Source organism: Pocillopora damicornis, chromosome 4, assembly GCF_964200805.1.
Source record: "Pocillopora damicornis chromosome 4, jaPocDami1.2, whole genome shotgun sequence".
NCBI classification, from domain to species: Eukaryota; Metazoa; Cnidaria; class Anthozoa; order Scleractinia; family Pocilloporidae; genus Pocillopora; species Pocillopora damicornis.
In genome coordinates, this window is record NC_142673.1 from 20,284,859 (window position 1) to 20,301,707 (window position 16,849).

The 16,849-nt window shown below is 39.1% G+C and overlaps 1 protein-coding gene across 9 annotated transcripts in view; it reads left to right on the forward strand.

The window, feature by feature from the left end:
- The window catches only part of LOC113667645 (TNF receptor-associated factor 2), a 31,249-nt gene extending 14,643 nt beyond the window's left edge, over positions 1-16,606 (forward strand). For 8 of the 9 annotated variants that reach the window (XM_089204803.1, XM_089204808.1, XM_089204804.1 and 5 more), the window contains 7 exons: positions 1,788-2,074; positions 4,944-5,004; positions 5,195-5,299; positions 7,677-7,841; positions 9,278-9,355; positions 10,423-10,512; positions 11,519-16,606. In XM_089204803.1, the coding sequence (XP_089060929.1) occupies positions 1,929-2,074; positions 4,944-5,004; positions 5,195-5,299; positions 7,677-7,841; positions 9,278-9,355; positions 10,423-10,512; positions 11,519-12,574 (1,701 nt within the window). In that variant the 5' untranslated portion in view covers positions 1,788-1,928 and the 3' untranslated portion in view covers positions 12,575-16,606. Of the gene's footprint in view, positions 1-1,787; positions 2,075-4,943; positions 5,005-5,194; positions 5,300-5,585; positions 5,659-7,676; positions 7,842-9,277; positions 9,356-10,422; positions 10,513-11,518 lie in introns of those variants that run through there. The other variant, XM_027183503.2, reaches the window with a different exon arrangement.
- The last annotated feature ends 243 nt before the right edge of the window (positions 16,607-16,849 follow it).

Genomic DNA, 16,849 nt, shown 5'->3' on the forward strand with positions numbered 1-16,849 from the left:
AATGATTTGCATTTTCTAATTCGCCTTATAATAAAAGCGCTTGAAAATTTTTCATTCCTTCTTTTCATAATATTGCGACGAGATGATTTACCAAGTTAATAGATCTTGTGGAATGTAAATTTTGAATAGGAAAAAGAAATTATCCTGGCTTTCATAATGATTGGTAGCTTGCTATGATTTATAAGTTATTTTCTCTAATTTCCACCAACGAAATCCGGCTCAGAGATATGGTGTGTGTTCGCTAGTGTTCGTTAGCATAATAAGTCTTGTCACCATTAAAAATAGAAGCTAAAACCGGAATCAAAATTCACAGTTCACGTCAAAGGCTTTCTTTAGTTGAGATTCATTTTCTTAAAAAAAGTAGCCACTCAGCGCGTTTCTTTTCTTTTTTTAATCCGGAATGCAAAAATAAGTGACAAAAAGGCTCTCATACCTGAGTGCACGCTCGGTCTACAGATATTTCAAACAAATCAAAAATGCCAAAGTAATTGAGAAAGAAAAAGACTTGCCTATTCGTAAAACTTTGGAATCTAGGCGTACTTCTTATAATGCTTGTAAAGTAGATAACGACTTTAGACTGTTGCTAAAACAACACTCCATTCTTATTTGACTGCTCTGTAATTTTTCATACTTTCGTTTTGCGTATATTTCTCTTTCATGCATTCACTACTTACTGTCAAGAGAAAACCAATATTTTTCAACTAGTGAACCTCTTTAATATAAACGCTAGTTTATTCATGTCATATAAGCAGCCTGTCGATGCCTGTTTTCCTTTTTTCTTTACCTACATCTCATCTTTGCTTTCGTTTCCGCAAGGTAACGTTTTGTACTAAATAACCTTTTGAAGAAATATCGAACCTTGGGAAAATATTGTCTGCATACAAACTTCGTTTCTGTCGAGTGTTACCCTCACTGACCTTACTTTGAATGCAGATATAACTTAAATGTGTTAGTAACAGCTGATTGGCTTTGTCTTCAAGATCAAAACAACAATGCAAGCACGTTACTTATGTTAACCAGTTTTAATCAGGGCTTGGTTTAAAACAGGATTTGGTAATTCTTATCTTATACTTAAATTAAGTCGATTAAAGAAATAACAATACATTTTTGAAATCAATATACTTGAGTTATCAGTGCGTTTTTTTTTGAAAAGTGATTTGTAGCTGAGGTATCCTCTAGGTGATGAATCACGTAAAAGAAATCGGATGCTATTTATTGCAAAGCTGCAGCGCACGTTTATTTGTTAGGCACGCACCAAAGAGAGACTTAATCGAGCGCCAAAAGTGGAAGTCGGCCCTGCGCAGTTTTTTCGGATTCAGGAATGTCGTCTCCCTCGTCTTCAAAGGGGTACGGTTTCAGACTTTTTTCGACTGAAACATAGAAAAGTGTTAGGTGTTCAGTAAATTATGTAGCTTGTGATCGACAGAAAGATTGTTAGGCTCGGTTACAAAGCAATTACTTACAAAATGCGAGGTCCTTCCTCTTCAGAAGGGAAAATTCCTGATCAAACTCTGATTGTCCTTAAACCGCAAGAGGCATTAAAGCTTGATGGGTAGGCTTAATCATATTTGTGTTTTAAAGCAAGATCATAACCGTCGCGGTACCCCTCTCCACCTGGGAGAAACCGTTGGCGAAACCCGACGAAATCGATCTCAGGGATCCGCGATCTAAAGGGGGGTGGGAGGTTAGGGTGTAGCAATACCCCTAGTTGTTGCAGGATAACTCTACCAAGGGAGTTAAGCCACCTGTTTTTTGATGCAGAACATATGTTTGTTTAACTTTCGTAGCTAACCGTGGTCAAAGTGATTCGAGACTTTCTGTCAAGCGAAGAGGATTTATGCCTGTTGGCAGAATTTATGACCTTTCGACCTTGGTGTTAGTTCATCCATTCAGAGAAACAGACGGGAAGAGAACAAAAAAAGTAGAGAATGCCTGGATATCCTCTGGCAAGTCTAGACAAGAACGTTATCGAGGCTAAGTACTTCTGCAGCGCTTGTATGTTATTGCTGAGAGAGGCCATGCAGACGAGCTGTGGACATTTCTATTGCCAATCTTGCTTACCAAGTCTTATTCAGTAAGTTTTTTCGTTAGAGCCATATTCAATTGAGTGTCGCAAGTAAAACGAGATTGTCTTGATTCTGCTTCACTAAGCTCTGTGATTGACCAAAAAATATAAACACGTCAGTGCCATGGCCACATATCCATGGTTACTCGTGTTTCCCCGCCCTCAGAAAGGGTTGTTTGGATTTAAAAAAAATCCAGTGGCTCTTTGTGATACTGACCTTTGTTCTAATGTGCAGTTTTGATCACTTCGGTTTCGGTATTTCGACACTCAAGCGAAATGCGATCTAAGTCCACTTTGATAAACATTTGGCAACAACCCCTGTCTAAAGCCTAGAAGAGAAATTCATGGTAAAAAAATTTCTGGGATGCTGCGCCAGAGAGAGTGAATTATTTTACTTTAGGAGGCAGCAATTACACGAACATAAGTATAGAATAAGGTAAGGAAAACTGCCATTAGGTGTCAGCAAGCACTTCCTTACCAAAAAAATGAATACTTCAAGGGTGTGAAAGGGAGAGCTTTTTGAAAAGAAGGGTGTATGGAAGGATGAGGATTAGGAATTCGGGGCGGAGAATCCCTGTACAAAATGATTAACCAATGGACATACGATTTTCCCGTGTCTAACAGGGGCGTTCGCTTTGAAAACGAAAAAAGGGTAATGTGTTATTCTGGAAAAAAAAGCAATATTTCAGGTACAAGAGATCATGTACAGTTTATAATCTCTTGCTCAGGTATTATTTTTCTAAGATTACGGTCATAGCGACAAATTAAAGCACTGTCTTTGTTTTGTTCGTTGTTTTCTGATGGAGCTTTCTCTTTGGCTGATTGTGCGCCAAACCTTCACTCTCTGAGAGATAGTGCTACTGTACATGGTCACATAACTGTCTATGAAACAGTTGGATAGAGGACTGTTTCCTTGCTAAATTTGTTCTGTATATTTTATTCTGCTCCGTTGTGATGAACAGAATACCTTGGCTAATATTGCCCCTAAAGTTTTGTTAATTTGATGATACTACTCACTAGTAAAACAAAATCTTACCTGGCAATATAATTTCTGTATGCATCAGCTTCCTGAAGATAATGAAGGCTATATGCGAGTGGAACAAATTGAAGTCTTATGATTAAAGCTGTAAATATTGCTTGAAAAGCCTTACGTAGTGTCACTCGCAGCTCAATTCACTCTTTAAGTCACTTTCCAGATTTAATCCCCTTCCCATACAAGAAAAACTTCTACTTTTCTCCAAGACGCAACCAGCTAATTCTTAAAAGGAAAGAGCTCCTGATGCCTCAAGCAATTTTTTTAAACTCTGAGGAAATAACAACTATTCTCCTCATTACAGGATATATTACTAACAAAAATGCACTTACACTGTAGGTTTCACGCCGTCCCTGCTCTCTGCCAATATATCAAGGGGATCCATGTTGCTTACTGGCTGATATATCTGTCTCTGGATCCAGGGTCCCCTCCTCAACTTCCCCCCTCAATTACCCCCTCTATCATTTTTCCGTCAGTGAAATCAGGGAATTCTAGTTGTATACTGGCTGTCGGACCTCCCTCTGAGTCTAAATCCCACTCCATTCCCGATGATTAATCCATGGAGTTTTGTTATGTCCACTATGACCGAGCCCTGTAATGAAGAGGATGTCTTTCCAAGCATAAACAAGAGTCGCATTTTTCCTTCATAGCAGTAAAAACGAATTCAAACATGGACTCTAACCCCATAAGCCTGCAATAAAACCGAAGGTCGCCAACTGCATAGTGGCAGTTACCTCCATCCTTCCACAATTCAGTTGCGGTAATCCCCCCCCCCCCCTTCAATTGACGATCAAGTGTAAACTGCAGTCCCTGAAAAAAGAGAGAAAAGTCTCTGATGAAGCAGTATTCAAACCACTGCACTCCCCTGGAGTGAAACCAGGGAACATCGACTAGATTCTGGCTTTAAGCCTTGTGTTCCAATAGTTTGGTGATAGATACGATGACTCAGCGTAATGGTAGTGCCAGCGCACTCCTGCAGGGAATCAACCCGATTCCCTTGACCTCCCTCTCCCTAACAGTTTTCACTGGGTTTTCTAGATTCCATAAAGTTATACGCATGTAATGGTAAAGAGGTAAAGTTTGCTTATCGGCAGATGGGTGGAAGAAATTTCGCCGATAATAGCTATTTTCGGGCGTTTCATCAAATTGTAACGCCAAAAACGTATCTGCAATTTTCTATCCTTGTCCTAAAATTGTCAATCATACCATTTATTTGGTAATCCAGGTGTACATCTCAACAAAACTCACTGTTTTTCAACTTTTGCATTAATGTCATGTGTCATTCTTTCATCAGGACTCCCTTACTCAGACTTATCGGCCTCCATCTAGGGGGTTTTGCCCCATGTCCCTCCATGATCTATAATAAAATTTTCCATCGGAGCCAGTTAACAAGTTTTTACAGGGAGAAAACGACTGATTACCAAAATTAAGATAAAAACTTAGTTAAGAATCTACTAAGGAAATAACTTCTCCTCATTACAAGAGAGATCACCGTCACATGCACCAACATCACAGTTGACATTCCTAACCACTTTTGCTAATGAAATTGGTAAACGATATTTGCATGCTGACTGTTAGCCATGTCCCAGTGGAGTTTGATGATAGCCACCATGATTGAGCCCATCTCTCTCCTCCACCCCTCCCTCTTTCTACAAGAATCTTCTGTTTGAACTGTACTCCTGCAGAATGCCTCTTCTACCTCTTCTGTATCCAGGTGTTTAATCCAATTGCAAAGGTGTATCATGAAAATTTTCTTAACTTTTCCTAACATTGTATATAAAATGACAAGGAAGGCTTACTTCAGTAATCCAAGAAAATTAACATTACGAACAATCTTTTCACTAGGGATCAGCAAACACTTGTGATGGTTTGCTTAAAGGACCAAACGAGTCTTCATCAGAACGAGGTATGTTGATTAAGTAATCATAATCTTGTTATACTTGGTTTTCGCCCGCTCCGATGGCACCAAGGATTTTCTCAAAGTCCGAGTGGAAAGCTCTTGTAATGGACTTTACCACTGTTACGTCTTCGCTAGACGGGTGTTCTATTACCTCTGGATTCCTTTACAGCACATTTATGGTATATATGTTTTACAGGTTTTTCCAGACAAATTTATGCGTCGTGAAATACTTGCTCTCGTCGTTCACTGCACTTTCATGGAGGATGGGTGTGTTTGGAAGGGAGAAGTGAGATATTTAGAGGTATGTAATTTTTTGGTATCCTTGGATAGACAGTTGTGATTCTTCAAGCATGGCGTGTACATATTTTCGCATTTATTTGATGATTACATGAAGCACGTTTGCAGCCATTCGTACGCATCGTTGAAACTTTTGCATTCATCCCCTTCACGTTTCCACCGTCAGCTAACATCCATTGTAATAAGAACAAGTCACACTTGACATCTCAGTGGCTGAAACCTTGATTCACTGGTAGAGACACATTCAGTTTAGAATTTTAATTTTAAATTTCCTTGCGAATCGTTTAAAGATCGCGTAGTTGTACGTGTGTCTGCCTCGCCTGAGAAGACAATGCTATTATTCTTCATACTAGCTGTCACAAGGTATGTTTTTTTTAAGGGGTCTTAAATCTTAGAGAGCCATCCACATATTTTTATCCCTTCGCCGAGTAGCATTGACTGGATGCCATGTACAGCCTCCCTCCCCATCTTTCTTTATCGCCTGAATGGATTATTGTATCACAACATTGCTGTTAATTGAAATGGAGGAATTGCCAATTTCAGCAACGTTACGATATCTATACTTATTAAATAGCATAAGGCTCAATGCTTGTGATAATGACCAAACAAAAGCTCGAACCTTTTTTCTTTTTGGCCTGAGCTAGTTAGTGTTACTTTACTCTTCTGAAGCTGACGGAAAAATTTCCAGAGGACTCGCATAATATGGGTGTATCTTGTCGTGAGCGGTCTACTTTCCTCTAGTGCTCTTTCAATCTTTATTTGCGACCCTCCACGGGGTTCCAGGGACTAAGGTGAACGCACGCACACGGCACGTTATAACACGCTCGCACGCTAATGGCATGACACGCTTACCGTGCAGATATGCGCGTAAAAACAATTGATTTTGGAAGGCGTGTTGTAGCCATTGTTCATATCTAGCTAACACGGAAGAGCTTTGTTTCCATAACACGCTAGATTTTTTTTCTAACACACTTAGTTCCTTTGTTCCTTAACACGCAAGCTTATCTTGTACAACCCAGCTTACTTTGTAAGTTGTGTTTGTCAGATTCCTAATAAACTATTGTGAGAATGGTGTTTGTACAGAATATGAGCGAAAACGAAGATCTTCTGTCCTATCCGAAAGTTGCTATAAAAAACGAAATTTTCATGGAAAATTACGGCTCTTTCTCAGTGAGCACAACGTGTTTCACAAGGTCCAGAGGAGCTCAGTTTGAACACATGAATTACTTTTTTTAAACTTAACTCTTACCTCGTAAAATATAAATCCTTATCGCTTGACGCAGTTAATAAGCCCAGTACCGAATCTTTGTGAATCCTTTAGCAACAGATTTCCGGCTCCATGTCCCCTACGCGGTTGCAGCTCGTCACTCTTGCAAACCGGCATTTTTAAAAAAAATAACCGCTTGTTAGCCGGCGCAAAAAGAAGCTTTCCAAGCGAAGCCGCGTATTAATTACTGTACGCTGTTCTTGGCATCTTACGAGCCCCTAGTCTTTAGCACTGCGATCTATACCTTGTGTAACGTAACTGCAACGAGAGGATAATAAAATTAAAATTGTCGAAGGTATTAACAAGTTTCTTAGTTTGCAAACCGAGCAACCTTTAAGTTTCTCCTCTGGATGACGCTACCACTGCACCACACGGACTGTCGTACTTGTCGGTTTACAAATTTAGCTACATAAATAAATAACGCCTAGGAGACGAGCAGAACAGACAAACACGGTGAGAACACAGTTCACCCTCAACGAAGTAGCCATTTGCTTTGCATCATACAGGTTCGCTCTTATTATTTTGAAAACTTGTACAAGGCTCGCTGCCTTCAAAAGTTCATGCACGATCTCAAGAGTAGAGGACTTTGCTCGTTCGGTCCGTGTTTTGCAAGCTGTTTTAAGAAAATGAGAAATTCGAAAATAAAGGAAAAATCAAAAAGTTTTAAATGATGGACAACAAGTCGAGATAATCCTTTATGTTTGGCGAATTGGTTGCACTGGATACTGAGTATCGTATATCGGCTGGGCGTATTGGTGAGCTAAAAAGCCTTAAAGCTTAGGACGTAATTTTTGTACAAATCGAAAGCAGCTCCAACTTTAAGAAGCGTGTTAAAAATTGACACGGTCACCGTGTTATATCGTGCAAAGTCGCGAGCAAGAGCTTAACACGTTCCTTTGTTTCTACCCTGCGAAGCAAGATAATAGCTGCGAAGTTGATGAGGCAAGTAACCTACATGCGGCTAACGTGTCAAAAGCTCGTTCTGTTGTTCTGAGCGTGCTAGAGTACCGTGAGCGCGCGTTCACCTTATTCCCTGAAATCCCGTAGAGAGTCACATTTATTACTTTATTAGACAACATTTTTCTTCGGTATTGTTCTTATTGTTGACTTACAGAGCCATATGAACTCATGCGAGTTCCTGAAGATACCCTGTGTACATCCTGAGTGTGGCATGCTAGTAAAAAAATCTGATCTCACTTCACATTTGGAAAACGAATGCATGTTCCGACTGGAGAAGTGTACATTTTGTCAAAGACAGATAGTCTTGTTCAGGATTAAGGTAAATCATTTCGAACATTATAGAACCAAACTCACTCTCTGCTCTCTGCCTAGCTTTCCTCGTGATCGGCGATTTATTAACCATCCCGTTGAATATATAAACCTCCACTTATCAAGGGGTACCGATACTTTTGCAGGCACCTTTTACATGGCACTTGGTGTTATGTATCTTCATTTAAACTATTCATTGATGATTTGTAGAATCTAAGTGGTCTCAAGGTGATTCTCTGACTGACTGACTTTAGAGGGAACTTGAACTCATCCTGTAGTTCTATTTCAATAATTAACGGTTCGAAGTATGATTGCCACAGTTGTCCATTTTGGCTTATTGTGACTCAAAACAAGAAAGCCTTAGGGCCTATTAATACTTGGGTACCACTTCCAATTAGATTTATAGGTTAATCTTCTTATGTTACAATCCCTCAGGGTACCTTCGTCAAAATTGCTTAAGAGCCCCCTACCTTCCAAACTGGGTATTTAGTAGAGAGAGTAAGATTTTAACGGTTCATTGCTTACTATGCCAATCGTTTTACTCAGGAGTTTTCTTTGGACCCCAAAAATACTTTTTATCGGACTATTTTGCGCCGATCGATTTGAAACTTCAACATCTCGTCCCCGGGCAACTCACGGGCATTTGGTTGTCGCCCGTACCAGGAGGAGGGTTTGAGGAATTTGAACTTTACCTGGGTAGGGTAAGGCATTCGAACCGAAAGTAACAAATATTTCTAGCGAAATACACGTGTTTTAATGGAGGATTTTTAAGGTAGAGTCTGCTTCCGTGAGTGAATGGCCTCGAGGACAATTTTTATATCGTAAAATGATGCTTATTGACGAAAACCTCAAAAGCAGTACCAAAAACTAATACGTGACTTTTCTAAATTCACACAAAGAATCGTACAATATTGGGCGGGAATTTGAACGATTTAATTTTCAAAATTCCAAATGCCCCAGGGTTTGCCCGGAGAGGGATGTTGAAGCTCCAACTTGATCGAGTTGATCGAGTCGAATACTTACAGTTGTAAGTATTTGCACTTTTATTCAGCATTTTTTTGGATCAGTTCTTAAAAAGTTGTATCCGTAGTACATCGGCGTTTTTCAAGTGATCCACTGAAGTCCGATATGTCGAGCCCCTCTTGATAAGACTAGGGCTTAATTCTTTACATTGTAACAAAAATTAAGGGGACACCGCACTCCAGAGAGGTCCACTGTTGCATAAGCAGGTTGAGCTCCTCCTAAAGGAGACGGATGAAATAATGATCATTCTTAATTAGTTTATCAAAAATAACTTAGAACCACACATTGCTCAGCCAAATAAAAATGCCAATGAGGCAATTTTTTAAGGACCTGAGCACCTCAAACCTACGTCACATAGGTTTAAAAATTGCTTTCTCCGTCATCGATATGGTAGTTTGTTAAAACTTATATTTTTTTCTACAGCAACACCAGGATACAGAGTGTCCTGCATATCCAGTTACGTGTGAAAAATGCAATAAAGATGGAATTCTTCGAGGCAAAGTAAGAACACGTACCTTCTGATAAAAAATGTTTTGTAATAATCCTAAGGTAATTCCTATACAGCATTTAAAAACAAACACAAAGGCAATTAAACCTTTTGTATGATTAAAGGATTCCAGATACCAACAATTTGGCCAATAAGAAATAATTGAAAACAATTTTAAATATTGTTATTGGTTGTCAATTGCTTTAACTCTTGTGCCTCAGACCCTATTTTCCATTTTTATTTACTATTTTAAGAGATTTTGGGGCATCATTAGGGGAATGTGGGTTTTCTGATAGCTTGCTAACTCTTCCACTCCCCAGATCTCACCGAGATGTCATTAACAATTCTCCCTGCTGCCTGCCATAAATTACTTATGATGTCAGTTGGAGAATTTGGTTGCAGATCAACTTGTAGTTCCCTAATTGAGTTTTCTTCTTTATTCTCGACACTTGTATGCTTGATACTGTATTGATAATGTAAAGAGAAATTCCGTCTTGATCACTCTTGGGAGTTAAAGGGTTAAGCAGTGAGCGACCTCTCGGAATTCGGTTCATAGAATTCTGTTCATAATGGGGCTCTGTGGCAACTGATTTATGCACCAGCATTTAATGAGACTATGTTTATTAGTCTGCTTTCATGGTGTTACCATCTGCAACATGCCACAAAAAAAATTAGGAGCACAGCCAGCTTTAAATCTTGAATGAAGCGAATAATTGAAAAAGCTGTGTGATACATGTAAACAATCTTACCTTTCGCACGTACAGAGCAGCAGAGATACGGAGGGGAGGGGGTTGGCTTAAATGTGCTCAAGAAGACTTTAGTCATCCTCATTCAATACTGATCGACTGGTTCTATGATCTGGACATGGGGAGGAAGAAGAAAGGCTTAGCATTTTTTTTAGGTCATAAATATTACAGAAAGTTGAATTATTTTAAATTCGAGATCTAACGTACAGTAAATGGGGATAAATAGAGGCCTGCTTTGCATTAACCGTTGCAAAAAAATGGTAGTTCTGTGACTAACTTGGGCTTTGGTACGCTTGAACAGTTATGATTAAATTTTTTTATTCTTCTGTTTGAAGTTGAAAGATCACCAGAATCCTCTCCTGGGCGACTGTGAAGCCGCACAGGGACCATGCCCCTTCTCTCAGATTGGCTGCCCGAAAACGGATGTAAGTACACACTCGAATTTTGTGACTTAAACTATTGTTAGTTATTCTATTAGTACTTAACTAATATTAACGTAAAATTTTCACAACACACCTCTATAAAAAAAGGTCCTCAATAAGGCCCTAAGCAATCAGATATAAACGAAAGCATTTACCAGGTACGAGCAGCAGTTGTGTTTACTTTATGTGTCGATCAATTCGAAGCTTCAACATCTCCCCCGGGCAAACTCCCGGGTATTTGAACTTTTGAAGATTAAATCGTTTTCAATCCCCCCTCCTCCACCTAGTCCAAAATTGCGCTCAAATGCGCCACCCAATATTGAGCGATTCTTTGTGAGATCGACAAATGTTTTAGAATTAAGCAAAGTCACGGATTAGTTTTTGGTGCTGCTGTTGCGTTATGAGCTTGTAAGCGTCATTGTACAGTGTGAAACATGTCTTTTTCATCCATTTGCCTACGGAAGCAGACTCTTTACCTCCATTAGAACACGTGTATAACGTTGGATAGACTCGACACTTCCGGTTCAAATTCCTGACCCCACCCAGCAAGGTTAAAGTTCCCCACCTCCCGGTACGGACGATGATCAAATGCCCGTCGGTTGTCCGGTGGGGGATGTTAAAGCTTCGAATTGATCAGCGCATTACTCGATAAACGCAATGCATTTGGCGTACGCAGAGGAAAAAGAGATAAACTCTGCAGCCTTTTATAAAGCCTGAAACTATATCGCTCATTACCTCAGGGGACAGAGCTGGTGTGGCGGAGAGTTGTAAGTTCGACACCAGTCGGGAATGAAAAGTTTTGTTTGCAACGTACGAACATTTGAATGAGACAAGACACAGTTCACTAAGCAATTCATCACGCATTCACAATAGGGATTTCGAAATTAAATTTATTGCTATGAAAAATGAGTCAGGCTGCTGACTCTCAGGATATTAACTTATTTGTTGTCGCAGTCAACTGTTCGGTAGTATCTCATAGTGATGCATTGTATCTTCTGCGATCTGACAGGTTCTAAACCAAAAGGAAAAGAAACAGCATTTGGAGAAGGCAAATGCTCAACACACTGTTCTGCTGCTTCAGTTTGCAATTAAGATGAACAAAGAATTGGAGGCCACTCTTACCCGTGACCCGCGGATTGCGTCCAGAAACCCTCAACTTTTGACAAACCACGACAGTCTAATCCAAGATCTACAGAATCAACTACAAATCAGAGCTGACGACCTCAGAAGCCTTCAAGGTAAACTACAAGAAAATAGTGGCCGCATAACTACTTTGGAGCGAAAGTTGGCATCAGGTACTGTCTCTGGGGCAGCATCGTCGGAACAGCGAGTTCCAAATGACGCCAGTTTATCAAGTGATGAGTATACAAGGAGAGTTACAAATATTGAGAACAGGACCGCTGACCACGAGGTTCTTCTAGTCGAGAACAATCGCACTATGGAGGAAGTTAGACGTGACGTGGGTAACATTAGAAGGCAACTTGACACCACCCAGGAGAGCACCAGAAGGCATGACCGAAGGATTGAATCTATAGAGCACACACTGGCACTCAGAAATGTAACACTGGCTGATTTGGAGGAATACGTAAAACAGCAAGAGTTCTCAAGCTACGATGGCCAGCTTTTGTGGAGGATTTCTGATTATGCTCGCAAACGAAACGACGCAGTGACGGGACAGCAAGTCTCCTTCTACAGCCCGTGTTTCTTCACTAGCCGCTATGGCTACAAAATGTGCGCCCGCATTTACCTGAACGGGGATGGAATGGGTAGAGGAACGCACATCTCGATCTTCTTTGTGGTCATGCGCGGTCAGTATGATGCACTTCTCCGTTGGCCATTCAGACAGAAGGTCACCTTCATGTTACTGGACCAGGATAACGTGGAACACGTGATTGACGCCTTCAGACCTGATCCGAACAGCTCATCCTTTCAGAGGCCAAGAAGAGAAACAAACATCGCCAGTGGGTGTCCAATGTTCTGCTCGCTTGCTGAGCTGAATAATCACGCATATGTTCGGGACGACACAATGTTCCTAAAAATAATTGTAGATACTTCTGATTTGTAGATATGAATGTCCCCTAAATTTAAGGATAAATTTACAGGGGTTTCGGCTCACCTTCTTTCTTCGATTTCACTCGCTCATAATGCCTCGAACTCGTACATTTCGCTTGCCATTTAGGGTAGAGGGATCACTTCTGGTAAAACGAAGAAAACAGATGCACTCCTTCATGTAGTACATATTCTGATTTTTGTCCAGGCATTCTACAGAGCTACCTTGCAGAAACCAGACGGTCTCAAGTTGATGTCGATCAACGATCATGAACAGATGATAGCGTCGTGCTGCAAGTGAAGATCACGTGATGGTAAGTGATAGCGTTAAAGCCAGGGCTGGTCGCTGTCGGTGGAGGCGCATTAAATACGTATTCGATACCAAGGCATTAAGTCGGGTGCGTTTACCTGGAAATGCGTTTTACCCTTGGGCAAGGTTATAAACTCCCTGTTGCCCCTCTTTTCCCAAGAGTTTTATGGGTTTCATAAGAACTTAAAAGTATCCTGGCATTGATAACGCCAATTAGCTAACCTGTGGTAAATTAAATGAGCAGGCAATTCCGTTTCAGCGTTTGACTAAACAAGATATGACGACCTAGGACAGGCTGACAGCAGTGCGAGTCCTATTATTAGAAGTTCGTGATCAATTCACGCAAGTAATAGCCAATACATTCTCAATATACCCCTTTTACTACATGACATGATGACGCATGATGGAGTTTCATGTTTTCAGTGAGCAGATCCCCCCCCCCCCAAGGTTTTTTTTTAAAGCCAATTACAGTGTATAGAGAGGGTCAAAAGAAACATTTTTCATCTATTGCGAAGATGAATAATGGAGCAAAATAATAAAGAAAGGGGGAATAAGGTTTTTTTTACAATTATGTAGGGAAAAAAATGAAAAAAAAAGACATTTATTTTTAGGAATTAATTCTACACCCTGTGTTTAGCAGCTAAGTTACTCTATGGACAAAACAATTGTGGAATGCAGGCCACACAGTGTTATTGGCAAACACTTTATTGGAGAGAAATATTTTGAATAAGTACAATCGTTCTTCTCGTATACTGTACTTGGTTTACTTAAGTGGTTTTTGACTGATATTTTTTCTCAATAAGTTAACCTAATTGGAGAAGTTGGCGAGTGTAATATCAGTGAGAGTGAAGGACTAACTCCACTTAATCATGAGCATATTTAACGATTAGGTTGTAGATAAAAGTGGGGAGGGAAAAATAGAATTTTTTTATGTTCTGCTGATGTACATATAAGCTTTAGTTTTATCATCATATTGCGAATATTTTTTAGCAGCCATTGATAGAAGAAATCAACAATTTTGTTTTGTAGCATTGTCTGATTGACAAATATTTTATCATATTTTAACATTTTATGAGTATACACTTTAGCGTCTTATTTATTAATTATGCTCATAATTATATAATTTAAAAATTTTAGGGAGCTCTTCGTAGCACACTTGTAAATAATCTGATTGGTAGTCGGACCGGTTTGGTCCCCTCCCCCACCCCTTCCCTTTTGGTGCTCAGACTTTTTCTTCGCACATTTCTCTCTCTATTACTAAAGCTGGCTGGAGACTTGCTAAAGGTTAATTCCTTAAAACAGCCATGTTGATATATATGAATATATTGTGCGGAATAGACTTACTCAAAAGATGAATTGCGGAAGAATTCCGCAAAAAAAGAAAGAGGTTAGCATTACGTACTTATATGTCCCCCCTTGGTATACCTCAGGAAAAAGATATAAGCTTAAGAATGATGTTTGTGGGGTTGATATATAAAACTCGTACGGTATTGTATGAGCAAACTGTTATTGCTTTAGAAGCAAGTAGTTTCTTCTTTCTTTCTTATGTGAGTTGTATGAGTTTGAGCGGTTATTTTTTTTGTTTCCTCCCCTGCCGGGAACTCACAGAAGTGTTAAGCACAGTACTACGTCAAGATTGTTGATAGGCGTCTGGTAAGCGCGTGGAATTAGCATTCAAATGGGTGCAAATTTATTTTGGCCGCCGGAAACATGATTGCATAAAACAGACGCGTGAGGACTGCTATGCTAAATGTTTGAGTCGCTCTTGAAGCATACGAAGCTAATTTTAAAACTTTAGACAAGAATTCCCGTATGAAGGCCGTTCGCTATTGTGTGAGCAGGGCCGGAAAAAAAGGGGGCTGTTATATGACTAGAAGCCTAGTTGGGACGGACTCAGTCATGAAATCAGGCAAAATAATTTCGCGTCCTGCCATCCCGCTCAGGCAACAAGTGTATAGATCTACGAAAAAAACAAACCTTCTCTAAACAAAAGCGAAAAATTGAGGAGAAAATCCAAAACTAGGACGTAGGTTTTTTTAAAGTTTGATTAACATCAGACGTGTTTGAAGTGAAAGAAAATGCGTTTTCTCATTGAAATTCCAATATGCTATCTAATAAACAGGCTACGAGAAAGGACGAGCTTATCCGCTAGAGATTACCTTGATTCAAAATTGAATTTTCCAAACGAATTTACAAGGAAATGTATAGCAGTTAGTTGGGAGAATAAATAATTGGATCTTAGGAGTTGAATGGTTAAATTTTCTCGGTCCTGGTTCGATCTTACTATCATTCAAAAAAAAAAAAAAAAGAAAATGGCCGCTGGTATGCGTAAGATGCGCAGAACCGCGAAAAGCCTGAATGGAAGAAAACATTCGGGAGTAAGGGGAATAAGCATATTATTATGTCATTATCCCTTCCTTAGTCATGGATGGTTGATAAATCTAAATCCATGTAATACTATTTCTAAATATGGTGTTGTGTTCTGGTTTGATAATCATAATCTACAATTTGTAGTTATCTTTTTATCCTATGGATATAGAAAAATAGCTTGCTTAACTTTTATATCAGTTATCTTATTCTCTTGATTTAAAATTTCTAAGCTTATAATCGATAATCAATCATTGAAGGATCTAGTTGTTGGTAGTGTCCATATGAGTAAGGAATGTAGATGATCATAGATAGATATAAGTATTTACCACCTTACAAGATAGAGGGCAACATTACTAAATGCTTATTAGCTTCCAGTGTTCATTTAACGTCAATGAACTGTAAAACGCAGGAATCAGCAGATTCAAGATAATGTAAATTGTTTATATTCTCTTGGCTGAATGAAATTCTGTCTTTGAACAACAAAGCCAAAGCAATGAGAGCAACCTTGCTAAAAAACATTCGCCATCAATGAAATTAGAAATTTTGTCAGCAAAATTCAGCCTTTTTTAATGTTTTCTAAATTTTGATAATTGCCCGGGGCAATTACCAAAATTGATGAAAAATGTCCTCTGTCTCAGCCAATAAATATGTAGTAATTTTGCCCTCTGTGTTATAAATGAAAGAGAGTTTTGCCCTTAATATCATAAACAAGTAATCGCTTGTTTCCTCGTAAAAATTAAGGATTAGTATCATCTACTCGAGAAATTTCTACAACTTAAGAAACAAGCGTGATATTAATCCTTAACCCTTTACACCCTAACATCAATGTGCATTATCTCCATACTGTTCTCTTTACAATTCCTAAGGAACTGACAAGGAGAATTTTTTTAACAATCAAGCGCTTGTTTAGTTGGTGATCATTTCCTTTATTCTCATGATCTCAATGTTTGTTTTAGGGATGATACTGGTAGGAGAAAATAGTTACTAATCACTTTCGGGGGTTAAAGGATTAATTTTTATTCGGCCTCATGCGAATACCTATATCTAAGGAAAAGTAAAAGTCGAAGTGAAAGCAATGAAGTTTTATTCAATGATATTGTGTCAATTCATTGATTTGGAAAATTGCAGTATACTTGTTCGCATTTCATTACATTAATTAAGCGGATATTGTTAGAAATCATTGTAATTTTTAGTATTTTCTTACTTTCTTAATATTATTAAGAGTATACTATTGACGACTTGTCGTCTATGTAATGCTTCAATGCAATTTTTTTTAAAGCAATGATTTTCTTGGAGTAGCTTGTGCTAAATAAAATTATAAATTAATGCCGGGAATTATTCTAGAAATAAAATGAGAAAATGCCGAGACCCAAGAGATCCATTAAGATCACTAAACACTTCACGTGCACCTCTGCCAATGTCATCTACTGCATAACTTGCACTTATTTCAAAAAATTAAACATCGGTGAAACAGGGAGACGACTAGGTGAACGATTTCGAGAAAACCTTCGCGAGGTAGAAAGAAACGACAAGGACACATTCAAACCAGTCGCCAGACACTTTAATCTCCTAATCATTCTAAACTGCATATGGCAATTTCCGGCCTTTCCC